This window comes from Sturnus vulgaris, chromosome 28 (assembly GCF_052056855.1).
Source record: "Sturnus vulgaris isolate bStuVul1 chromosome 28, bStuVul1.hap1, whole genome shotgun sequence".
Taxonomy (NCBI): domain Eukaryota; kingdom Metazoa; phylum Chordata; class Aves; order Passeriformes; family Sturnidae; genus Sturnus; species Sturnus vulgaris.
The window spans coordinates 215,227-234,183 of NC_142270.1; the positions used below are offsets into that span (position 1 = coordinate 215,227).

Consider the following 18,957-nt stretch of genomic DNA (forward strand, 5'->3'; position numbering starts at 1 on the left):
CCCCTGCCATGGGCTCCAGAAGCATCAACCCTGCTTGGCATGGTCCACAGGTCTGGCAGCACCTGCTGCTCCAGCAGGGAGAAGATGATGAGTATCAGAACTTAAGGAGGAGGAGGAATAGCCTGAAGCAAATTTAAGGCAGGTAATCTTTGCTGAGAGCAGGCAGTCAAGCAGCAATCAGTGGGTTCACACCATACACACTGCTGCAACCTTTATCAAACTAGACAAGGACCTTCAGTTTTCTCAGGTGTGATGGTGCCAACAAACCCTTTTCAATTTAAAATCCCAAACACCAGCAAATTAAGGAGTCTGTTTTAAGGGCTGTTTCATGTACAAACCTATGGGGAGAGCTGAGTCCCTGTCCCCCAGTTCAACCCAAACTCCAGGGCTGCTGCTTAGGGAGGCTGAACCTACCCCAATGTATGCAGGTACCACCCACCCGCAGCCACAGCTGTTTGGCCACCCTTCCTGAAGCACCCATGATGTTGCTTAGGGAATGGGGAGACAGTGTGGGCTGTGCCAAGCACCCAAGCTGGTCAAATGGTGGGCAGGAGGATGGTGTCCCCACTTCCAGGGGATGCAGTCCCAGGAGCAAGCAGCACTGTGGTAGCCTACTAGCACCCATCCCCCATGCCCTCACCTCCTCTTTCTCCCACTCTGCTCTAATTTTTTATTATTCTACTGTTATTATCCAACTCTGCTCATCAGACTTGAAAACTGGAGTTCAGCTGAAGGATTTAATGCAGAAAATGCCCTAAAATAACCTATCTTTGACCTTCCCTATTTTAAGCAAGCACTAAAGCTTGTTCTGCAGTTAAAACCCGAAGTGTCTACATGGAGGAAATGGATTCAGTGTGCTCAGCTGGGACTATCGCACCAGCTGGAAGCTCCAGAGGTTTTTGGTGACAACAGCAAAGACACTCCAGCTCTTCCCAGTTGAACGTGTCCTTCGTCCCTGGTGGGACACAGCACAGCAAGGAGCAGCTGGTCTCTGTGCTACACAGGGACAGAAAAACCTCACTGCTTGGAGTGACTTTCAAGACTGTCCAGAGTCTGGAATCAAAGAGCTGGTATCACACATGACTCTGTCAAAGTCATGACTGTGTCTGTTGCTGGGACAAAGTGGTGTAACCCTCATTCATTTTTAAATCAAGCTACAGTATTTGAGCTCAGGGCTTTTAGTTCAATATCCCAGCTCTGAAGGAGGGGTTGTACCGTGTGCTTGGGCAGCTTTCAAGTCACTATTTGGCAAAGGGCACAACCCAAACGAAGATGTTTTGTGATTTCCAAGTCTATAGTTTGGCTCAACTGCGTGTTTCCCTCCAAAGAAGCATGAAGTTAACACTTACGTGAAAATCCTATGTTATGAACTTTTAGCACCTTCATTTTGGATGGGTGGGATCAGTGTCATTGCAAACACATCAAACCGTCATAAGTGCTGGGCCATAGGATTCCTTATACCCCTAATTGCTCATTCAGTCATTCTATCCTGGTCTGCACATGGCTCATAAATAAAGAAAACCTCTGTTCCACATCAGGACATGTTCAAAACTGTCCTAAAAATCCCCTGAGTAACGCTGAGACTTAGTCACTGGAGGAACATTTTCCTTGTGAAACATTGTGGATGGGGAAAAATGCTGTCATGTTTCAGAACACCTCCTCCCAGTTGAGCCCTCACCTGCTGGGCTCAGCTTTGCTGTAGGAGCTTCAGGGATCGAGATCAGGACAGATTTCTGTACACACTGCCCACAGCTGGATTGTTTTCCCAGTTTTAAGTTCAGGAACAGCTGGTGGGAATTCCTCTGGCCACGAGACCCCGTCCCCCTCCCCATCTGTAGATCAGTCTGGCTTTACACACACAAGCTCAAAGACAAGCTTAGCTACATCTGCCCCAACACAGAACACCACCCACACCTGAGACAAGAAGGAAACCAGTCACGATGTGGAGAATACCCTCCTTGCCCCTTTCTCCCATCCTCCACTCTGGAATCAACCCTCTTGATAAGCCACCAGAAATGGAAAAAATACAGCATTAAGAGCTTGCTACAGGTGGATTCCCAGGAGCCATTCCTTGTATCCGCTTGTGATCCAGGATGCTGCCCGTGTCCAAGCCCACGGCGTTCTCTCTTGAGTAGAAAAAGCTCCTTTTGATTGATTCTTGCTCAAGGAATCGCTGCTCTTTCTTTTGGGCAAAGTGAGGCAGAAAGACTATCCACAAACATCCAGCCCCTACAGATGAATCCATTGTTCCTCAAGAGGTGGCACTTACCTGCACCCACTGCTCAGACACATAGAGAAGTGAAGTCCTGGCAAGGTTGATCCTTACCTTATGTACACTTTTGGGATTTTCCAGCCAAGCATAATACATTTCCTCCACATAGTTTGAACTAGTCCCACTCAGAAATGGTTCGGCAGCCACTGGTGCACTGTAGCACCTGAGCTGTTGGAACGTCCTGGGTGCTGCCGGTCTGTGTTGGGAAATTGTCTTTACAGTCTGTGAGGCTGTCAACGGCCTCAGTTTTGCTGCACAAGTCCTTAAGTTAAGCATTTTTGTCCTGTTGCCTCACACAAGCTCCTGTTGAGGGAGAACAGAGAAGTGGGTTACGAATTACTGCAGGACAGCATCGAACAGAGACCCACCCCCTCCTCCTCCTCCTCCTCCTCCTCCTCCCCTGAGCATGGAGAATCGAGCTTAGGATCAGTTTTTAATTTTGATTAATCAATCCACCCTGTCCCACAAACAGGTTCCTGATGGCTTGGAAATGCAGTTTTCACTCAGTACACTCGGCATGGCTGGTCTGCCTCTCCCATCCCTGGCAGCATGGCATCATGATCTCTCCTGCCACAATACTGCGAAGCAAATTTGCTTGGTGGGTACCCGACACCGGCCTCGAACAAGCCACTGCACACCAAAGCCACCCACATCTCTTGATTTCAGCTTCTTCCATCACTCTCCCTCCCAGGTAAGTCTGGGCTTCCATTTCTCTGACCAGTCTGCTTGGCCAAGGTTTTCTTCTTGGTTTGTTGTGATGTGCACCAGGATAAAGCTGGGAAGAAATCATCTACAGGGAAAATCGCTTGAAAAGTAGGGGTATGTTAGTGCAAAGCACTAGAAGTGCCCACTTGAGAAGTCGGCTCCAGGAAAGACTGTTTCTCCTCAAAAGCCCAGACCCAAGAATATCAGTGCAGATGAAAGACCCAGAAAGGGGCTCTCCCCTGCTTAGAGAACTCAGAAAAGTAACCCAGAATCGGTGTGGGACTTTTGAGAGGTGCCACCTTGCAGCTTTCAGTAGGTTATGTACTGGGAGGCCTGGGGTTAGCCAGGTGGTTTGCCATAGAGTCAGCAATGGGGTTTTACACCAACCACTGCAGCCCAAGGAAAGCTCTGGAGATCATCCTGAAGGACGTGCAGGCACTTGGAGCAACTCTTCTTGGAGCTGCCCTTTCCACCTAGCTCCTTCTGCAAGAGGCAGGACCCGAGGCTAGAGGTGACCCAGCAGGCTGGTTTCCATCGCCCAGACCAGTTTAACAAGCAGCAGCCCAATGTCAAAGCAGTTATCATGTGTTCACCAGATTAAAATGTGAAAATGAAATTTCACAAGGGACTAGAAAAAATAACACACCTTCATGGTCAGCATTTTCCTAGCCACCCTTCCAGGTTTGTCTTGCTGAATCTAGTTCAGACACTGATCTCTTCCCTGTAGTGACCAATAACAGGACCCAAGGGTTGCATGAGAGGAGGCTTAGGTTAGATATTAGAAAAACGGTCTTCACCCAGAGGGTGTTTGGGCACTGGAACAGACTCCCCAGGGAAGTGGTCAAACACAAAGCCTGAAAGTTCAACGAGACAATGCTCTCAGACACAAGGTGTGACTCTTGGAGATGGTCCTATGCAGGCCCAGGAATTAGACTTGATGATCCTTGTGGGTCCCTTTCAACTGAGCATATTCTGTAATTCTGTAGTTCGGGCTGCCTGGCATGACAGGGGCTACACTTCCCATTGTAAACCATAAGGTTTTGGTTCACAGAGCTTGAGGAAGACCTAGAGTCACCTGAATTCAGAAAAAGTGTTTGACAGATTTACCCATAGTAAAAAGGGTAAACTTGTCGTTTCCACCCTGCTCACAATCACACTTGGCAAGAAGGGCCAGCAGGTGCAGGACCACAAGTGCCACAGCACTGGGGATTCTCCCAGTGCACCCTCATCAGATCTACACAGCAAAACACACACTGTTATTTCTCTGAAAGGCTGAGAAAGTCAGGGATGTTCAGCCTAGAGAAAAGAAAGCTCTAGGGAGACCTTTGAGATCCTCACAGTCCCTAAAGGGGCTCCAAGAGACCCGAGGAGGGACTTTAGACAAGGGCTTAGAATGACAGGACAACGGGGATTGGCTTCCCACTGCCAGAGGGCAGGGTTAAGACGGGATATTGGGAGGAAATTCTTCTGGCACCTGGTGAAGTTGCCCAGAGAAGTTGTGGCTGCCCCTATATCCCTGGAAGTGTCCAAGGCCAGGGTGGATGGGGTTTGGAGCAATCTGGGCTAGTGTAAGGTGTCCCTGATTATGGTAGGGAGGTGGAACTGGATGATCTTCCCACTCAAAGTATTCCATGATTCCGTGATATTTCAGAGAGCCAACTGAGTCAGGTGCCAGAGCACAGGCATACATATGGCAGGGAAAAAGCTTTAGGACAGAAGCATCATCTCCATTTTCATGTCCAGTTTCGGTGCTGTTGCTCAGCAGCATCCAGTGACCTCTCCGGAAAACAGTGAGGTTAATGCCAGAGTTTGACCCAAAGTGAGCAGAACTAGCTGCTCTTTGAGCTTTGAGGATCTCCTGCATGAAGGGTTAGCTAGGAGCCTGGACAGAAACAAGGCAAGCTTGGAGCTGGGATGACTGCAAATTAGATAAAAATAGAGAACCAGAAGCAAGGACGTAGGAAACCAAGTCTAAGATAAGGGATATCAGGGTCACACAGGAATGCAAAGGTCACACTGGGAGTGACGGCTGAGGAGAGTGCAGAGGGGCAGCCAGTCACAGCCCAAATCTAACCAAAAGGTCAAACCTCAGGAATGCCCACAACAGATGACGGCCCAGATCGTGCCAATAAACAGACTAAAGTGCTAAATGTGACCCACCCGCAGCCGGGAAGGGGACGTCAGCCTAGACGGCAGGTACTTGGTAACGACTTGGGACTTAGGAATACTTTCTAGGTTAAAAACAGCACAAATTCCACCGTCCAGAAAGCGGCGGGGCCACAGCCATCGGCTGCAGCCACAGCTGATCCAGCACCGGGCATCCTGGGCCCGCGGCAGGCGAGGGCCTCAGGACGGGCGGGGGCCGGGGCAGACCGTCTGTGGCAGCTACACGGCCGAGCCCGGCCCAGCAGAGCCCAGCAGAGATCTCCGCGAGACGCCGCGGGCTCGGGCGGCATTCCGCGACCGGGAAATGGAACGGAAGCGGACCCGCGTGGGGGGAGCCGGGCAGGCCGCGGGGGCCGCCGTGAGGCGCGCGCGGCAGCCTCGCGTGCTGGGGGGCGCGGGAAGGGGCAGCGGGACCCCCGCCCCGTCCCCGAGAGCGCGCCAGGCCCGCCCCCGCCCCGCGCCCCCCAATCACCGCCCGCCGCCACCGCCCGGGCTTGGCGTCCCTCGCTGCCTATAGGACCGGAGTGAGCAGCTAAGCCTTCCCATTGGCCGCAAGGCTGCCCATCTCGTAACAGTCCCGCCCCCTCGCTCCCCACCTCCCAGGCGCCCGGGCGGCGCCAAGGACACCAGGGCGCGACCGCGGGCCCCTGGCCCAGCGCGGCTCCCGGCGCGACCCCCATCCCGCTCCGGCCCCGGCCCCCGCCCCCGGCCTTCCCGCACGGCTGGGTCTGGCCTCACCGTCCGGCCCCGCCGCTGAACCCACCGGCGTGTCCGTATGCCCCGCTCGTGGCCCCAGCTCTGACAGCGGCCCCGACCACCGGTCCCGCCCGGCCACGCCCCTTCCTTGCGTCACCACGCAGCGTCACCACTCCCCCTTTGCCACGCCCTTCGATGGCGGCCCAATGCGGCTGCGCCGTCCGGCGAGAAACTACGGTGAGGCGGGGCAAGGAAGGGCACGGGCGTGGCCTGGGGTCCGCTGTAAGGTCTGGAGACCCTCGCCGTGGCCACCGAACTCTCACCGTGGCCTGGGGTCCACTGTATGGTCTGGGGACCCTCACCATGGCCACAGAACTCTCACCGTGGCCTGGGGTCAACTGTATGGTCTGGGGATCCTCACCATGAACTCTCACCGTGGCCTGAGGTCCACTGTACGGTCTGGGGACCCCTGCCATGTCCAGAGAACTCTCACCATGGCCTGGAGACCCTTGGTATAGCCTGGGGACACCCACCATGATTCATGGCTCACAACCCTCATCATGGCTTCGTAACTCTCATCATGCCTTCAGGACCCCAACTGTGGCCTGGGGACCTCTGCTGTGGCCTAGGGACCTCCACTGTGTCATGGAGGACCCCTTGTCCTGAGGCACCTCAGGCTTTTGGGGATATCCCACCATGTGTGACATCCAGCAAATGCCCATCAGGGCACAGGAGGTGCTCTGGGAGCTCTGCATTTCTGGCAATTTCCTGACAGTGAGTCATGGTGGTGCCAGTCTTGGCCACAGCAGCTGTGCAGGGCTGGAAGTCACTTTCAGGAAGTGAAACGGATGCCAGGAAAACACCCCAACAGCCCGAATCCACGCAAGCCTGGCCACGCACATCCCTGGCCCTCCCAGCATGATGCAATCTCCGGCACACCGGATGGACATGAGGATGAGGAGTGTCCGTAAAGGCCATGTCTATGAATGCCATGTTCCCAGGAGATATGAGTGGGCACAAGAAACTGAGTAGAGAGCAGGGGCTTGCACCCACTGGTGTTGGGACAATGAGGACAAGAGGGGTGACAGAGGAGGTACAGCTGGCTGTCACAGCAGGGGTCTGGGCAGTGGAGGAGGAAGCCATGAGGAAATGGTGGAGTGGCAGCACTTGCACCACCAACCACTTCCGGGAAACCCATAAAGCCCAGCCCTGACAAGGGTGGGTGTCATCACAGACTGGGCTGAGACTGAGACTGGGATTGGGGTCAGAGCTGGCACTCAGTGAGTCCAGCGAGTTCAGTGAGTCCAGCTCCCTGCTGGGTCAACCGAATGGCAGGCTGGCACATGGTCACAGGCTCCACACATCAAGCCCAAACATCCCCTCTGCTCTCTGCCCCACACACCGGCCCTGGAGCATCCTTCTGCTCTGTCCCACAACCCTGCTCTGCCCCATACTCTGTTCCCAGAGCAGCCCCTGCTCTGATCCATGCTCTGCCTCCCCACTACACTGCTTGAGGGCAACCAACCCCCCTGTTGCCCGATGCCCCAAACAGAACACAAACTAACAGAGTGTCAGTTTATGCGGTGCTTTATTCAGGGCCCGGGGAACCTGCGGACTAGCGTCCAAAGTCAGGGTCCCACAGTTCCCTTTTTCGTCAATACCTTTTTATACCTTTTTACAAAGTAGTCCACGTGCAGAGGTATACATTCTTCAAGACAATACAGATACATAAATCTTGTAGATATCATTCCTAAAAGTTATAAATTTTGCATGCTTGTCTATTCAAAACTATAGGCTACCCCCCTTTAATTCCCCCTTGCATGTTTTCCCATCACCAGAACCCTTTATTTATTATTATACTTTAGCCTTATCCTGAAAGTTTCTAGATGTTCTTATATGCTCCACTAAATTATTTAATTATCTTTAATTATTGTTTCCACAGTCCCCAGCTCATTCCCAGGGCTGGTTCCCAGGGCCTGTCCGAGAACTGCAGTTTTCTAAGCCTTAGCATGACTACTACTATATCTACATTAGTCCTTTTTCTCATTATTTCGGTATCACCCCCAGCCCTCCAGTCTCAACAGAGTAATTGGGCAAAACTGGGCGTTGCGAAACCTGGAAATCCCACTCTGACGGTGCTTCCTTCTAGAGGCTCTTGAAAACCAGCCACACTGACGCCGGGCTCAGAGAGCAGCCAAGCAGCACTGCAGGCAAGACAGGAAGAAGCAGGCAGCCAAGTGCCTCAGAAGTTTGCAGGTACTGTGAAGTTTCTGCCCAGGACTCTGCAGTCAGTGGCGGCAATGGCATTTGTCCCTGATTTGGACACACTGGAGAGCAGCAGGTAAGAACTGACATGCAGAGAGGACTGTGGGGATGTGTTGCTGCATTCCTGACCCTGACTTCACTATCTCCCTTTGCGTTTCAGCCTGAACGAGGAGACGTTGTATGGCCCCAATTGTCTCTGCCCACAGAAGGTAACACTGGAGTGGTGGGAGTTGTGGGGTCCATGTTGCATGGAAGCCAGGCTCTCACCCTGCATCCCTTTTCTTCCCCAGAAGCCCCGACTGGACTTGGAGGTGACATCGCCTGGGGTGGACATCCAGGTGACAGTGACAAAAGGACACCTTTCCAGGACCTTTCGCCAGGCTGCCGTCCTGGTGGCTGCTGTGACCAAGCTCCTAAAGCAGCCATCACACAACGACTTTGCTGATAGTGACCTTGGCAGCCTCTTGGATGATATTTTCGGTATGAGGTTGATCTCAGGGGTGTCACCCCAGCCAGAGGATATTTGTGGGGGTACTCTTGGACCTGGAAACAGCATCCTCCTGACTGTCTCACTCTCCACAGAGCCCGTCTCCTTCCAGTGCATCAAGGGCAGTTATACCAGGGCACCCGTTTTCCGCTACACTCGCTCCCAGTCCTTCGACATCCTGGACATTGACCACAAGTGCTTCGTACTGGAGTCACCCCCCCAGCTGGTGGCCCTGCATCTGCAGGGGCCCTCTGCTGGACGGAAAGGTGAGAGCATATGCTCCCATCCCAATGTCCCTCTCCCCAAACCGAGGACCACGCAGGAGCCACCTCGCAACCCCATGACCACCCATTTACCTGTCCCTTCTCTCTGCAGTGAAGCTCGACATTGCTCTGTACCGTCCCCGGTCATCGCAGAGCGGTCCAGGGTCTGGAAGGGTGCCGGTGGCATTGGGTATCAAGGGCTACCAGCTCTATATGTCATGTGTGATGAGTGACACGAAGCCCGTGCTGCAGCTGGAGGTGAGCAGGGAGTCCCACCAGTCTGTCCTATGTGGGGCTAGAGGCTCCACTCCACCTTGACGCCCATTTCACCCCCCTGGCTATAGGAAGCTGACATCAGGAGGGATATTGAGAGTGTGGAGCTGACCCGCTTCATCTTCTACCGCCTGGACAGCCCAGCTGAGGGGACCACCCGCTTCGAGTCGGCTGCCTACCCTGGCTGGTTCATTTGCACATCCCTGCAGCCCCGCCAGCCTGTCAGCATCACAAACACCCCAGACCAGGTGAACATTGCTACCTATGAGCTGAGTGGGCGCTGAGGACTCTGCATCAACCCAACCGGCAGTCACCGGTTTTCAGGCTGTATGTACTAAGTACAACCCCATGGGACACAACTCCCTTCCGCATCTATTTCATGTGAAATAGCAGCTCTGGGCCCCATGGGCTCGAGCCATCCCGATCTTATTTATTTATTTATTGTGTCTGCCCATTGCTTTGGTACTTATTTATTGTACCTCCTTATTTATTTTTGCTTTTAACTTGTATGTGTATGGAGGTGGAAATAAAAAGTTTTCTAGGACAGCATTGCTCAGCTCATTGCTCATGGGGGATGAGGTTATGGATGGGAAAAGCGTTCTGCTTTGGCTGTTTTTTGGGTGAAAACCCAGGGAGTGGGGGACCACCCAACAAACCAGGGATCATCCTGACCCGTGCAGGACCCTCCACCACTCTGTCTCCATGCCCACATCACAGCTGGGAGATGACTAAGGTGGGCATACCATGGTGGATCCCCGGCAGCTGCCTGGAGCTGTCTCCTCTACTCCAGCTGCAGCCAAGACATGGCATGGTGGGCCACAGTGCAGCAGGACAATGAGTGGCGCGGCGTGGCATTACAGGGTGTGGCATGCTATCACATAGTATGATGTGGTGTACCATATCACACAATTTCACACCACACCGTGCCTTACCATGTGGCACAGCATAGTGCAGCATAGCATGGCGTGCCGTGGCATTGTATGGTATCGCACAGCATTGCATGGCATGGTATGGCATGACATCGCGTGGCCAGACGCGGCACAGCATCGCACACCGCGCCGTGGCACGTTGCGGCTGGCCTGGCTCGGTGTCGCACGACACGGTTTGTCACGGCACGGCAGCGTACGTCACTGCACGCACCCATCCCGGCGGCTGCGACCACCGGAGGGGACGCCCCCTACCCCCTCAGCCAATAACGGAGCCAAAGCCGGCGATCGGCTCTCTCCATTGGTGGGTTTGAAGAAGGCGGTGGCCAATAAGTGCGGTGCGCAGGGGGTTGGGAGTGGCAGTTGCTGTGCTGCGGCTGCGAGCTGAGCGGAGCGGCCGGGAGCCTCGGAGCTGGGTCTGAGGGGTCCCGGTACTGGGGGGTGCGGGCGGCCCAGGGGCCTGAGGGGACGGAGCTATGAGGCCCTGCGAGGGTGCTGCGACCTGCGGACCCTCTGGGGCGGGTACCTTGTTGGGAGGCCACGATTCTGTGGGAGTGCTGGACTGGAGGCGGGCAAAGATGGGCCTATGGAGAGAGTGTCAGGGGCGGCCTGGGGAGCTGCTGAGTCCTTCATAGGGAGGCTAGGGGGAGGTGGATGAGGACCAGCGGGCGCCCACAAAATGGGCCCAGGAGCGCGGTTCGGGAGAAGGCAGTGTGGGAGGATTGAGGGTATAATGTTGGTGGGTCGTGTTTCGGGGACACACTTTGAAGGAGCGAAAAAAGCTAGAGGTTTATTTTGTGTATGCCTTTGTATAGAGTTTTACAAACTATGCCTTATTGGTCAGTAACAAACTGTTATTCCATAATAATTGGTCAGTCCAGAGAAGGTGTCTAGGTGCAGGGAAGAGTTTTTTGTGAAATACCGTTTTCATTATTATACTGAGACAGTTGGCAGTTGTTGAAGCAGGTGCAAGAAACTGTCCTAATCTGTAGAATTCTTTCACAGGGAAACACGTTGTTTCTTGCCATTGCAGGACTCTGTTCTCACAAAGAGTTGGTAGCATTCTCACAGTTTATGTCACATTAAGTCAGAATTCAGTCTGTGAGGCCTGTACAGGCCTGCTGTTAGCCACCACAAAGGAATGGCTTGAGTTCTGGTGTTTCCCAGTGGCTGATGGTATCTCTTCTGCATATTTTATGAGACTCTGTGAAACTTTCTCATTTCAGCTCCTGGCTCTGGCAGAACAAGCCTTGCTGCTAAAACTTCAGATCTGGAACCAGATCTCAAGGAAAGGGTAATGGGAGTCTCACCACTGGTTTTTAATGGCAGCTTCCACTTGCCTTTGGAATATGTTAATATCAGGAAGGGGCGTTTTCTGTGCATTTGGTAGGAAAAGGTGAAGAGAAGAAGCAGGATCAAAGAGCACAAAGACCAAACCAGTCCCTGTCACCAGGCTCTGGGAAACACCACTAAAATAATAGAAGATTCATGACCTTTTCTTTTGGTATAGAGCAGCACTTGGGCAGAACAGAAGATGGTCCCCTCACTCTCTAGGCTCTTTCTTACAGAAAAAAAAACTTACGCAGGCATTACTCTTCCCAGAGGGCTGAGCTGTTACCCTGGAGCAGAGGGATGGGAGATGGCTGCTGTCAGAGGGCTCTAGTTCTGTGCAGAGGAGGAGGGGAGGACAGAACTGTGTGAGCTGACAGTGGTCTGCTGTCCCACATTCCTGCTTAGCTGCCAGTGCCTGGATGGCTTCAGGGCTTGTGGATCAGCCACGCTGCAGTGAACTCTGGTCAGGATTCTCCAGACACCACTAGGATTTGCAGCATGGCAGCAGCATGACCTCTGCTGTCTGTGACACACAGAGCAGTCTGGGAGCCTCCAGCCCCACTACCCTGCCAGACCACCACCTGCAGGAATCATTTTGGTTAGTTGTGTTGTCCATGGAAGTTTTGTGACAATCTTGGATGTTAATGGCTTGTGTTACTTTTACGTTGCCACATAAAAGAAAAATGTGGTAGTATTCATTGACAGGTTTTTGATTTCTGAAAGCTACTTCTAAGCTCCTGTGCCTGAGACAACCACCAGTGGGTTAGATATTTAACTCTTTCTGCTTCTCTTATGGCTGATAAATAACCTGATAGCTTGTTGGACTTTTATAGACCCTGTTTAAGGAACTGGACTAATCACCTGAATCCACCCTTAGGAGCAGTTTCTAACTCAAGCACGTAAGTAGGAAGCTCTTGAGTCCTTCGTGGTTTAAGTGAGTCTGGGGAGAACAGGGTCCCATGTCACAAATGAGTGTTTTATGGTCGCTTAAAGAATCACTGGCAAAGGTATCAGCAAAAGCAGGTTTAGTATAAAAGTGAAAGAACTACAAAGTTCATTATCAAGCTTCACTCTACTACTTACTGGATGGTTAAAGCACATAGAGAAAAAGCAAGCTAAAATCTCAAATCAATCACTCAATCTAAAACCAAAGCCAACCCAAAAATTAGCTACGTGGAGGCTGGGGAAGTGGGGCAGGGGAAGGGTAAGGACAAAAAGGAATAAGGAGGGTCCATCGAGTCACAAGATTTAGAGCAGACTGCCTTGCTAATCTGAGCACTGGGCTTGACAGCACTTAACCTATTCCATAAGTGCTGTTAAGTTAAACAATTTAACAAAGGATTCATATAAAATTTACTGTAGCACAGTAATAACTTGCTTACAGGCCTGACTTAAAAATCTAAAGTACTTAAGAACCAAGGAAAGCCACATTCATGGAACATTTGCTCTAGCATACTTAGACACATATAGACCTAAAGAGTTTGTATAAGGTATATATCTATGGAAAATTCTCCTCAAATTCAATGAAAGACTCATGCTGGTGCCTTTGTATCTTCTCAACAGGCAAAGGGTTGAGCCTTGGGGGAAGGGGATATCAGCCCAGGCTCTTACATCCTTTGTTGTTCCTCCAAGTCAGCAAACGTGAGAGTTTGCTGGCTCTGAAAAGCCCCTCTCAGGGAGATGCTGGTCACAGCCCACAGCAGTCCAAGAGAGCTCAAAAGGTCTCACTCAGGATTGCTGCTTATAGGGTCACAAGAGAATGTACTTTAGTAATAATAATTTTTCATCCTGGCTGCAATTCAGATCTGTAACTTGCTTTGAAAACCACATCCCCAAGTCAGGGTCATGAGTTCCTGACTCCAAATGGGGGACATATCACATATTGCTGAATAGCTGGCAATGAGTCAACTAGCTATTTTTCAAAGGAGTTTAGCTTACTTAGGAGTTTCCGTTTGGGAGACTGATCCTTTGCCGATGTCCTGGTGGGTGTTGTGTTATTGTTCTGTTGACAGCTGCTTTGTCACATGAGTGTCCCCTGGGCAAGTTGTAAGGGTCTGACCAAGCTGTGCTCTCCTTGGAGCTGAAGGCTGGTTTGTCTTTCCAGGTTGACAGGAGCAAGAAGGGTGTTTTTGGGAATGTGATGGCGGGTGCTCAAGAGGATGGCAGGTTTAGAGCCAAATCCATGCAACACACTGGCCACACTGCTCAGAAGAAGCCTTCAAATACATCCCAGGGAGCAGGAAGGGTACAGCCAGGGAACATCATGATGCTTCCTGCTTCTACGCAGACTAGTGGCAGGCTCCCACTTTCAGGCTCTGGTCACCTAAACCCAGAAAGGAACCAGAAGCCTGCACAGGGGACCGTCACTGCTGCAGCAGCTCAGGTGGAAAGTGACCTCCCTCCTTCTGGAGCACCTCATTCTCTGAATAATGGCCTGCAGGGCAGGCCAGTCTGCCACAAGGAAAACCTCGACCCACGAGCCTCCACATCCCTGGAGCTGATCAGAACTTTCCAATCTGATGCAAACAGTCTCAGGAGGATGGGAGTCTTGGCCCACAGGCAAAGCTCAGCCGTAACATCAAGGCATGTTCTGGGTCCAAAAGGCAGAATTAGTAACCACCAGCCTAAGGAAGAGCCAGTTGTGGATAAATCCAGGAAAACCCTGCCAGAATCAAAGACCATATCTCAAAATACAAGTATCAGAACTCAGCCATTGCAGGCATCTGGATTCCTTCCTGATTCTGCTAATTTGCTACATAAAAACTCTGGGACAAATCAGGGAAAAACTACTATGGTGAGGCAACCTGGCACAGCTCTAGGGGGAAGTCTTAAGCACCACAGCCAATCTCCCCCAGTGAGAAGATTCCCCACCAAGCCTCCTACTTTGGGCAAGCCCCAGGGGACCACAAACCTGGAAGGCAGCCTGAACCCAGGTGTCACTTTGCCATGGCCAAGGCTCACAGTTAAAGAGGGCACAGACAAGAAGGACATGAAGGTGGTGCTTCCTGGACACACAGCAGCATGCCAAGGGACAGGTCACCCAAACCAGTCCTGCAGTTGGTTGCACAGTTCCAAAACTCATGTACTTGAGGATGGTTTGAAGAGAGAGCAGCTTAAACCAGAGCTGCCGAAGGCAAGTGGCATGCAGGCTAGGCGCATTCCAAGGACCCCATCAGCTGCAGACCGTAAGTAAGTGGCAGCTTGGGCCGCGTCGGTCCTGTCTCCAGGAAACAGCAGAGTTTAAAAGGGTTTGAGCCAGCACTATCCTGCTGAAAACAGAGTCCAGAGTCTTTTGAAAGACTGTTGGGAGGTTGATGCCCTGAAAAAGAAGGGGTTGGGGGTTGGATGGCAACCTGGATTCCTCTCCCACCGATTCAGTAAGTGGAAGGGAGAGCATGTGGCCACTCTCCTTCTTTGACCTCAAGGCTTACATTTGAGAGCGTTTTCCTTTCCCAGTCCAGAGCTCAGGTGTGTTTCTGAGATAGATATATTGATTCTTTCTAAGCACCTGAAGTTGGCTAATGGGAGATTCCAAAGAAAAACAGCCAACTCTTGCCAAGCTACTGTCTGCTGGGGTGGTAACTGTGATCTCTCGGTCTTTGGACAGGAAACAGCTGGAGGAGTGGTTGGCATCCAAAGGCAAGAAATACAAGCGGCCACCAATGGCACAGCTTCAGAAGCAGGCAGTGAAGCCATCCTGTAGAAAGCTCAAAGCAAAAGAGAATCAAGAGAATCCAGAGCAGCACTGCCAAGCAACGATCAACAACATATTAACTGAGTGCCTGAAGCTCGCTGAGGAGGTGGGAATGGGAAAGGAGCTCCTTGAATGAGCTTCTCCTCTCCTGGAGCATGCCACGGGGTGAGGGCCATGTCCCTCCAGTAGCTAAGAGGGGTTCAGTTGCCAGAGGGGAAACATAGGAAAATAAAAGTCCTCAGTTATGGGTAGGCCAAAGGCATGCAGTGAGCTGTGCTGACCAGGAGAATGGAGAGGTACCCGGTCAAAAGGGACTGTTGTGGTTTAACCCCAGCCGGCAGCCAACCCCATGCAGCTGCTCACGCAGTCCTCCACTGTTGCAGTAGACCTCTCGTTAGGGGTAGAAACGAGCCAAGACACACACTTAACATGAAAAGTGTCTCCGTTTATTCTTTATAGCTTAGCTATCCTGACTGATTACAGCATTACTGATTGCTGGTTATTTCCTGCTATACTATGACTGCAAGTACTGCTTTGCAGACTCCAAACGCAGGCTTTCACCTTGCTTGACTATGACTGCAAGCTCCAACAATAGGCTCCAACCCCATCAGACCCAGACTGACCTCACAGCAGATCTTTTACTAGCAGTAATTCTCTTCCTTGTTTTGTTCTTCTTTGTGTCTGCCTGGATCATTCCTTCTCCCTTAGGGCTCCTCTACCTCCTCAAAGCTCTCTTTCTCTAGGTCCTCTCCCTTGGGGTCCTTCTTGACCAGCCAACCCACTCCTTTTATCACACTTACCTTTATTACTCACAGCTGTGACCCATTAAGAGCAAGGCTGTTCCTCTTCTTTGGTAATTAGTACAACTGTGACTTATCAGGGGCAAGGTCGCCTGTAATCCCTTCTTCCACACCTACACTCCACCAGCAGGACTAGGAGAGAATCATAAGGGTAAAAGACAAAGAATTAGTGGTTGAGGTAAGGACAGTTAATTGGGAAAGCAAAACATCGACTCTGCTTCCCATGACAAGACAGGTGTTCTACCATGTCTAGAAGAGCAGGACCCATCACATACAGTAGTGACTTGGGAAGACAAACAGCATCGCTCCAAATGTCCCCCCCGCCTTGGTATACTGAGTATAGGGTCTGGAATGTCTCTTTAGTCTGTTGGAGTCACCTCTCCTAGCTGTGTCTCCTCTCAGCCTCCCCACACCTTCCCAGCCTCCTTGCCAGTATGGCAGCACGGAAAGTAGAAAAGGCCTCAGTCCTGTGCAAATCCTGCTCGGCAATAATGAAAATACCTCTAATTATTGTTACCAATGACAGTGGAGGCACAACTGATACCAGCATCAGTCCCATATTATCTAAATAATGAGCTAAAAAGCTCCTCTTTCCCACAGCAGCTCCACACAGCATTGGCTGCTTCTCTCCTGCTCTCTTCCTTCTGTCTCCTACATCACCAGCTAACTCCATCCTGTCCCTTACATGGCCACCTAACCCTGTCTGTCCCTTGCACAGCACAGGCAGCAGACTCTCCTCAACTAGCTAACCCACTCTTTTATAACACCCATTCTCTTTGGATGAGTGAGGCTGTTTCCAGTCTTTGATAATTAGCACAGCTGTAATTCATCAGGGGCAGGGTTGCTTGCAATCCATTCTCCTACATCTTATCATCACCGTGTTTATCACAAATCCCAACTACAGCCCCATACCAACCACTGAGAAGGAAATTAATTCTACCCCAGCCAAAGCTGGGGTAGCCAAGCACGGCCCTTGTGTATGTCACTGACAGTGTCCTGGAACCTGGCAGTGCAGTCTGCAGCAGCAGCCCAGGCTGATTGAGCCAACTCAAGGTAGATCCCTGGTGGGTGTCACAGTTTGAGGTATGGCCCTGGTCGGCAACAGTTGCTGGGAACACCAATTGCTAGCCCTGCTCCGGGGTTTACTGGCCCAGATTAATGCCAGCACTGGAGTCTATCCTTTGACACCCCTATGGAATACTAGATTCAATTTTCCAAGGGGAAGATAGAGACAGGACAGCTTTTATCTGCCATGGCTATATAGGAGACTCGCAAACCCAGGCTTTTGAGGCATTGCTCCTGGAGAGTGCTGGGAGCTGTGGTCAGGCACGGACTGCTTCCTGGTGCACACACTTGTCCATGCCATGGACATCTTTCTTCAGGCCCTTAACCTTCTCCTTGCAGGGCGTCCATGTAGAGGAGCTCTCAGCAGTGCTGGCCTTTGTGCCCCAGGCAGAGAAATTTGCCAAATTCTGGATCTGCCAAGCAAAGCTGCTGGCCCAGAGTGGCCCCTTTGATGTGTTGCAGCTGTACAGAGAAGCAGTCATTGCTGGGGCTGAGGTGAGTAGGGCATGCCAGCTCTGCGTGTTCCCTGCCTCCGCTCTGGAGGGCTTCCTCGAGTTCTAGGGGCCAGGTTTTGGAATGAGCTTAGCAGCATTATTCACTGGTGAAAAAGTACTTTAGAGCTGCCAGTCCTATTCCATGCTGCAGAATGTGCCCATGCAGGGTGAGCACCTGGCCAGCTGTGCTGGGTGCTGATGGATCCCGCTAGGCAAAGGGGAATCCTGCAGCCTCTTCCTGCTGTCCTCAGTACGGGGTGTTGTGGTGCAGCAAAAGCCTTTCCTCCTATTCAGCTGAAACTCTGGTGTCCTTTCCCATGCCAGACCTGCCCTGACCCATGTTCTGCTTTTCCTGCAGCCAATCGAGGAGCTCAGGGAAACTGTTCTCAATATTTTGAAGGATGCAGGCCAAAAATTGGAAGGTAACCTAAACGTTGTGGAGTTGACTGGAGCATGGGCATGTGGGGGCTCCCTGGTGTTGCCAGCCGGGAAGCAACACGGGTTACAGTCTGTCCCAGCACCTCATGTCCCTCCTGAGGAGTGTTGTGAGTCTGGTATCCTGATCTGAAAAATGGGACACTGTTACTCTGCCTGGGCTAGGGAGGGTCCTTGGCTAGCAAGCCTCTGCAGGCAGGCACCCTGCCCTGGTCTAGAGTGCCAAGGTGTAGTCCCTCCGCAGCAGCTGCTCTCTGCAACTGTGTTGCCCTTTTCCTCTCCTGCCAGGAGAAAAGGCGGAGGAATCTATTCCTTGGGAGCCTAGGAGATGTCCAGGTGAGAGGCAGCCCATAGCATCGACTCCAGGCCTGGTGGGGGGGCCCATGACCTCCCTTCCCCCCTCAATCAAGTTACAGGTTACACCTGCATCCAGGTAAGGCTGAACCTCCTGCTCTTGGTAGCACACACCCTCCATGCCAGTGGTCTTCTGCAGGGTTTACCCAAGGCTCTTGTTCTTTATATAGAGTAAGGGAATTCCTGGAAGGCCCAGAATTGAAATTTCTGACACCTGTGCGGCGCTCACTACGGATTGAGAGGGCTGGGAGTCACTACCCAGAGATGCTGAAGGACCATGACCCTGTGGTGTCATCCCTCAGTGAAATCCTGGATGCTGAGGAGGAGACTTGCTTCTTCTTCCGGAAAAATGTGGCTTTGCCAGAAGTGACAGAGCTGGAGGGTTTGAGTTCATATCCCCTCAAGAGCTCCTGAGGGGTTCCCAGCAGGGACAGGCTGCCTGCCCACCGTGCTGCCTGGTACACAGTCCCCTGACTGCTCTTGCTCCCCTCAGATGTAGAGGGGAGGGGATGGGACAGAATAAGCCTGTTTTAAATTCTGTTTTAAATATCTAAATTCTAATATCTAAATTCTGTTTATATTAAAATTTGCAGTAGAGATGTGTGTGGGCTAGTGAGTGGTTGGAGACACCAGCTATGTCTCCTGGGACTGTGTCCCCCAGGACTGCCCTCAGCTCCTCTGCCATGACACACACACTTGTTTTCCTGCTGTAGAATGGTGTCAGTTGGAC

The 18,957-nt window shown here is 51.9% G+C and overlaps 3 protein-coding genes across 23 annotated transcripts in view; 2 read left to right on the plus strand and 1 right to left on the minus strand.

Moving 5' to 3' along the window:
• Positions 1-6,044, minus strand: part of OGDH (oxoglutarate dehydrogenase) — a 29,016-nt gene extending 22,972 nt beyond the window's left edge. For 4 of the 8 annotated variants that reach the window (XM_088179993.1, XM_014891370.2, XM_088179995.1 and 1 more), the window contains exons 1-2: positions 5,882-6,019; positions 2,327-2,575 (exon numbers count right to left, since the gene is read on the minus strand). In XM_088179993.1, the coding sequence (XP_088036119.1) occupies positions 2,327-2,548 (222 nt within the window). In that variant the 5' untranslated portion in view covers positions 2,549-2,575; positions 5,882-6,019. Of the gene's footprint in view, positions 1-2,326; positions 2,576-5,881 lie in introns of all 8 variants that reach the window. The other 4 variants (XM_014891374.2, XM_014891369.2, XM_014891375.2 and 1 more) reach the window with 2 other exon arrangements.
• A 2,008-nt stretch (positions 6,045-8,052) lies between these two features.
• On the plus strand, positions 8,053-9,673 carry LOC106862417 (interleukin-1 receptor antagonist protein-like). 4 transcript variants are annotated; one of them, XM_014891399.2, is made up of 6 exons: positions 8,053-8,180; positions 8,265-8,313; positions 8,395-8,584; positions 8,687-8,857; positions 8,967-9,112; positions 9,199-9,673. In XM_014891399.2, the coding sequence occupies exons 1-6, from the start codon at positions 8,140-8,142 to the stop codon at positions 9,409-9,411; spliced, it is 810 nt and encodes a 269-aa protein (XP_014746885.1). In that variant the 5' UTR covers positions 8,053-8,139; the 3' UTR covers positions 9,412-9,673. The 4 variants fall into 4 exon arrangements, with proteins under 4 accessions (XP_014746885.1, XP_088036153.1, XP_088036152.1 ...); XM_088180027.1 differs by having other exon boundaries at positions 8,265-8,584; XM_088180026.1 differs by having other exon boundaries at positions 8,395-8,857.
• Positions 9,674-10,381: 708 nt separating this feature from the next.
• CKAP2L (cytoskeleton associated protein 2L) lies at positions 10,382-18,824 on the plus strand. 11 transcript variants are annotated; one of them, XM_088180001.1, is made up of 9 exons: positions 10,396-10,469; positions 11,791-11,983; positions 12,219-12,284; positions 13,490-14,574; positions 14,993-15,185; positions 17,284-17,439; positions 17,797-17,860; positions 18,162-18,306; positions 18,398-18,824. In XM_088180001.1, the coding sequence occupies exons 4-9, from the start codon at positions 13,526-13,528 to the stop codon at positions 18,639-18,641; spliced, it is 1,851 nt and encodes a 616-aa protein (XP_088036127.1). In that variant the 5' UTR covers positions 10,396-10,469; positions 11,791-11,983; positions 12,219-12,284; positions 13,490-13,525; the 3' UTR covers positions 18,642-18,824. The 11 variants fall into 11 exon arrangements, with proteins under 11 accessions (XP_088036128.1, XP_088036127.1, XP_088036129.1 ...); XM_088180003.1 differs by lacking the exon at positions 11,791-11,983 and adding an exon at positions 11,280-11,347 and having other exon boundaries at positions 10,411-10,484; XM_088180009.1 differs by lacking the exon at positions 11,791-11,983 and adding an exon at positions 11,280-11,347 and having other exon boundaries at positions 10,426-10,469; positions 14,993-15,244.
• Positions 18,825-18,957: the final 133 nt, after the last annotated feature.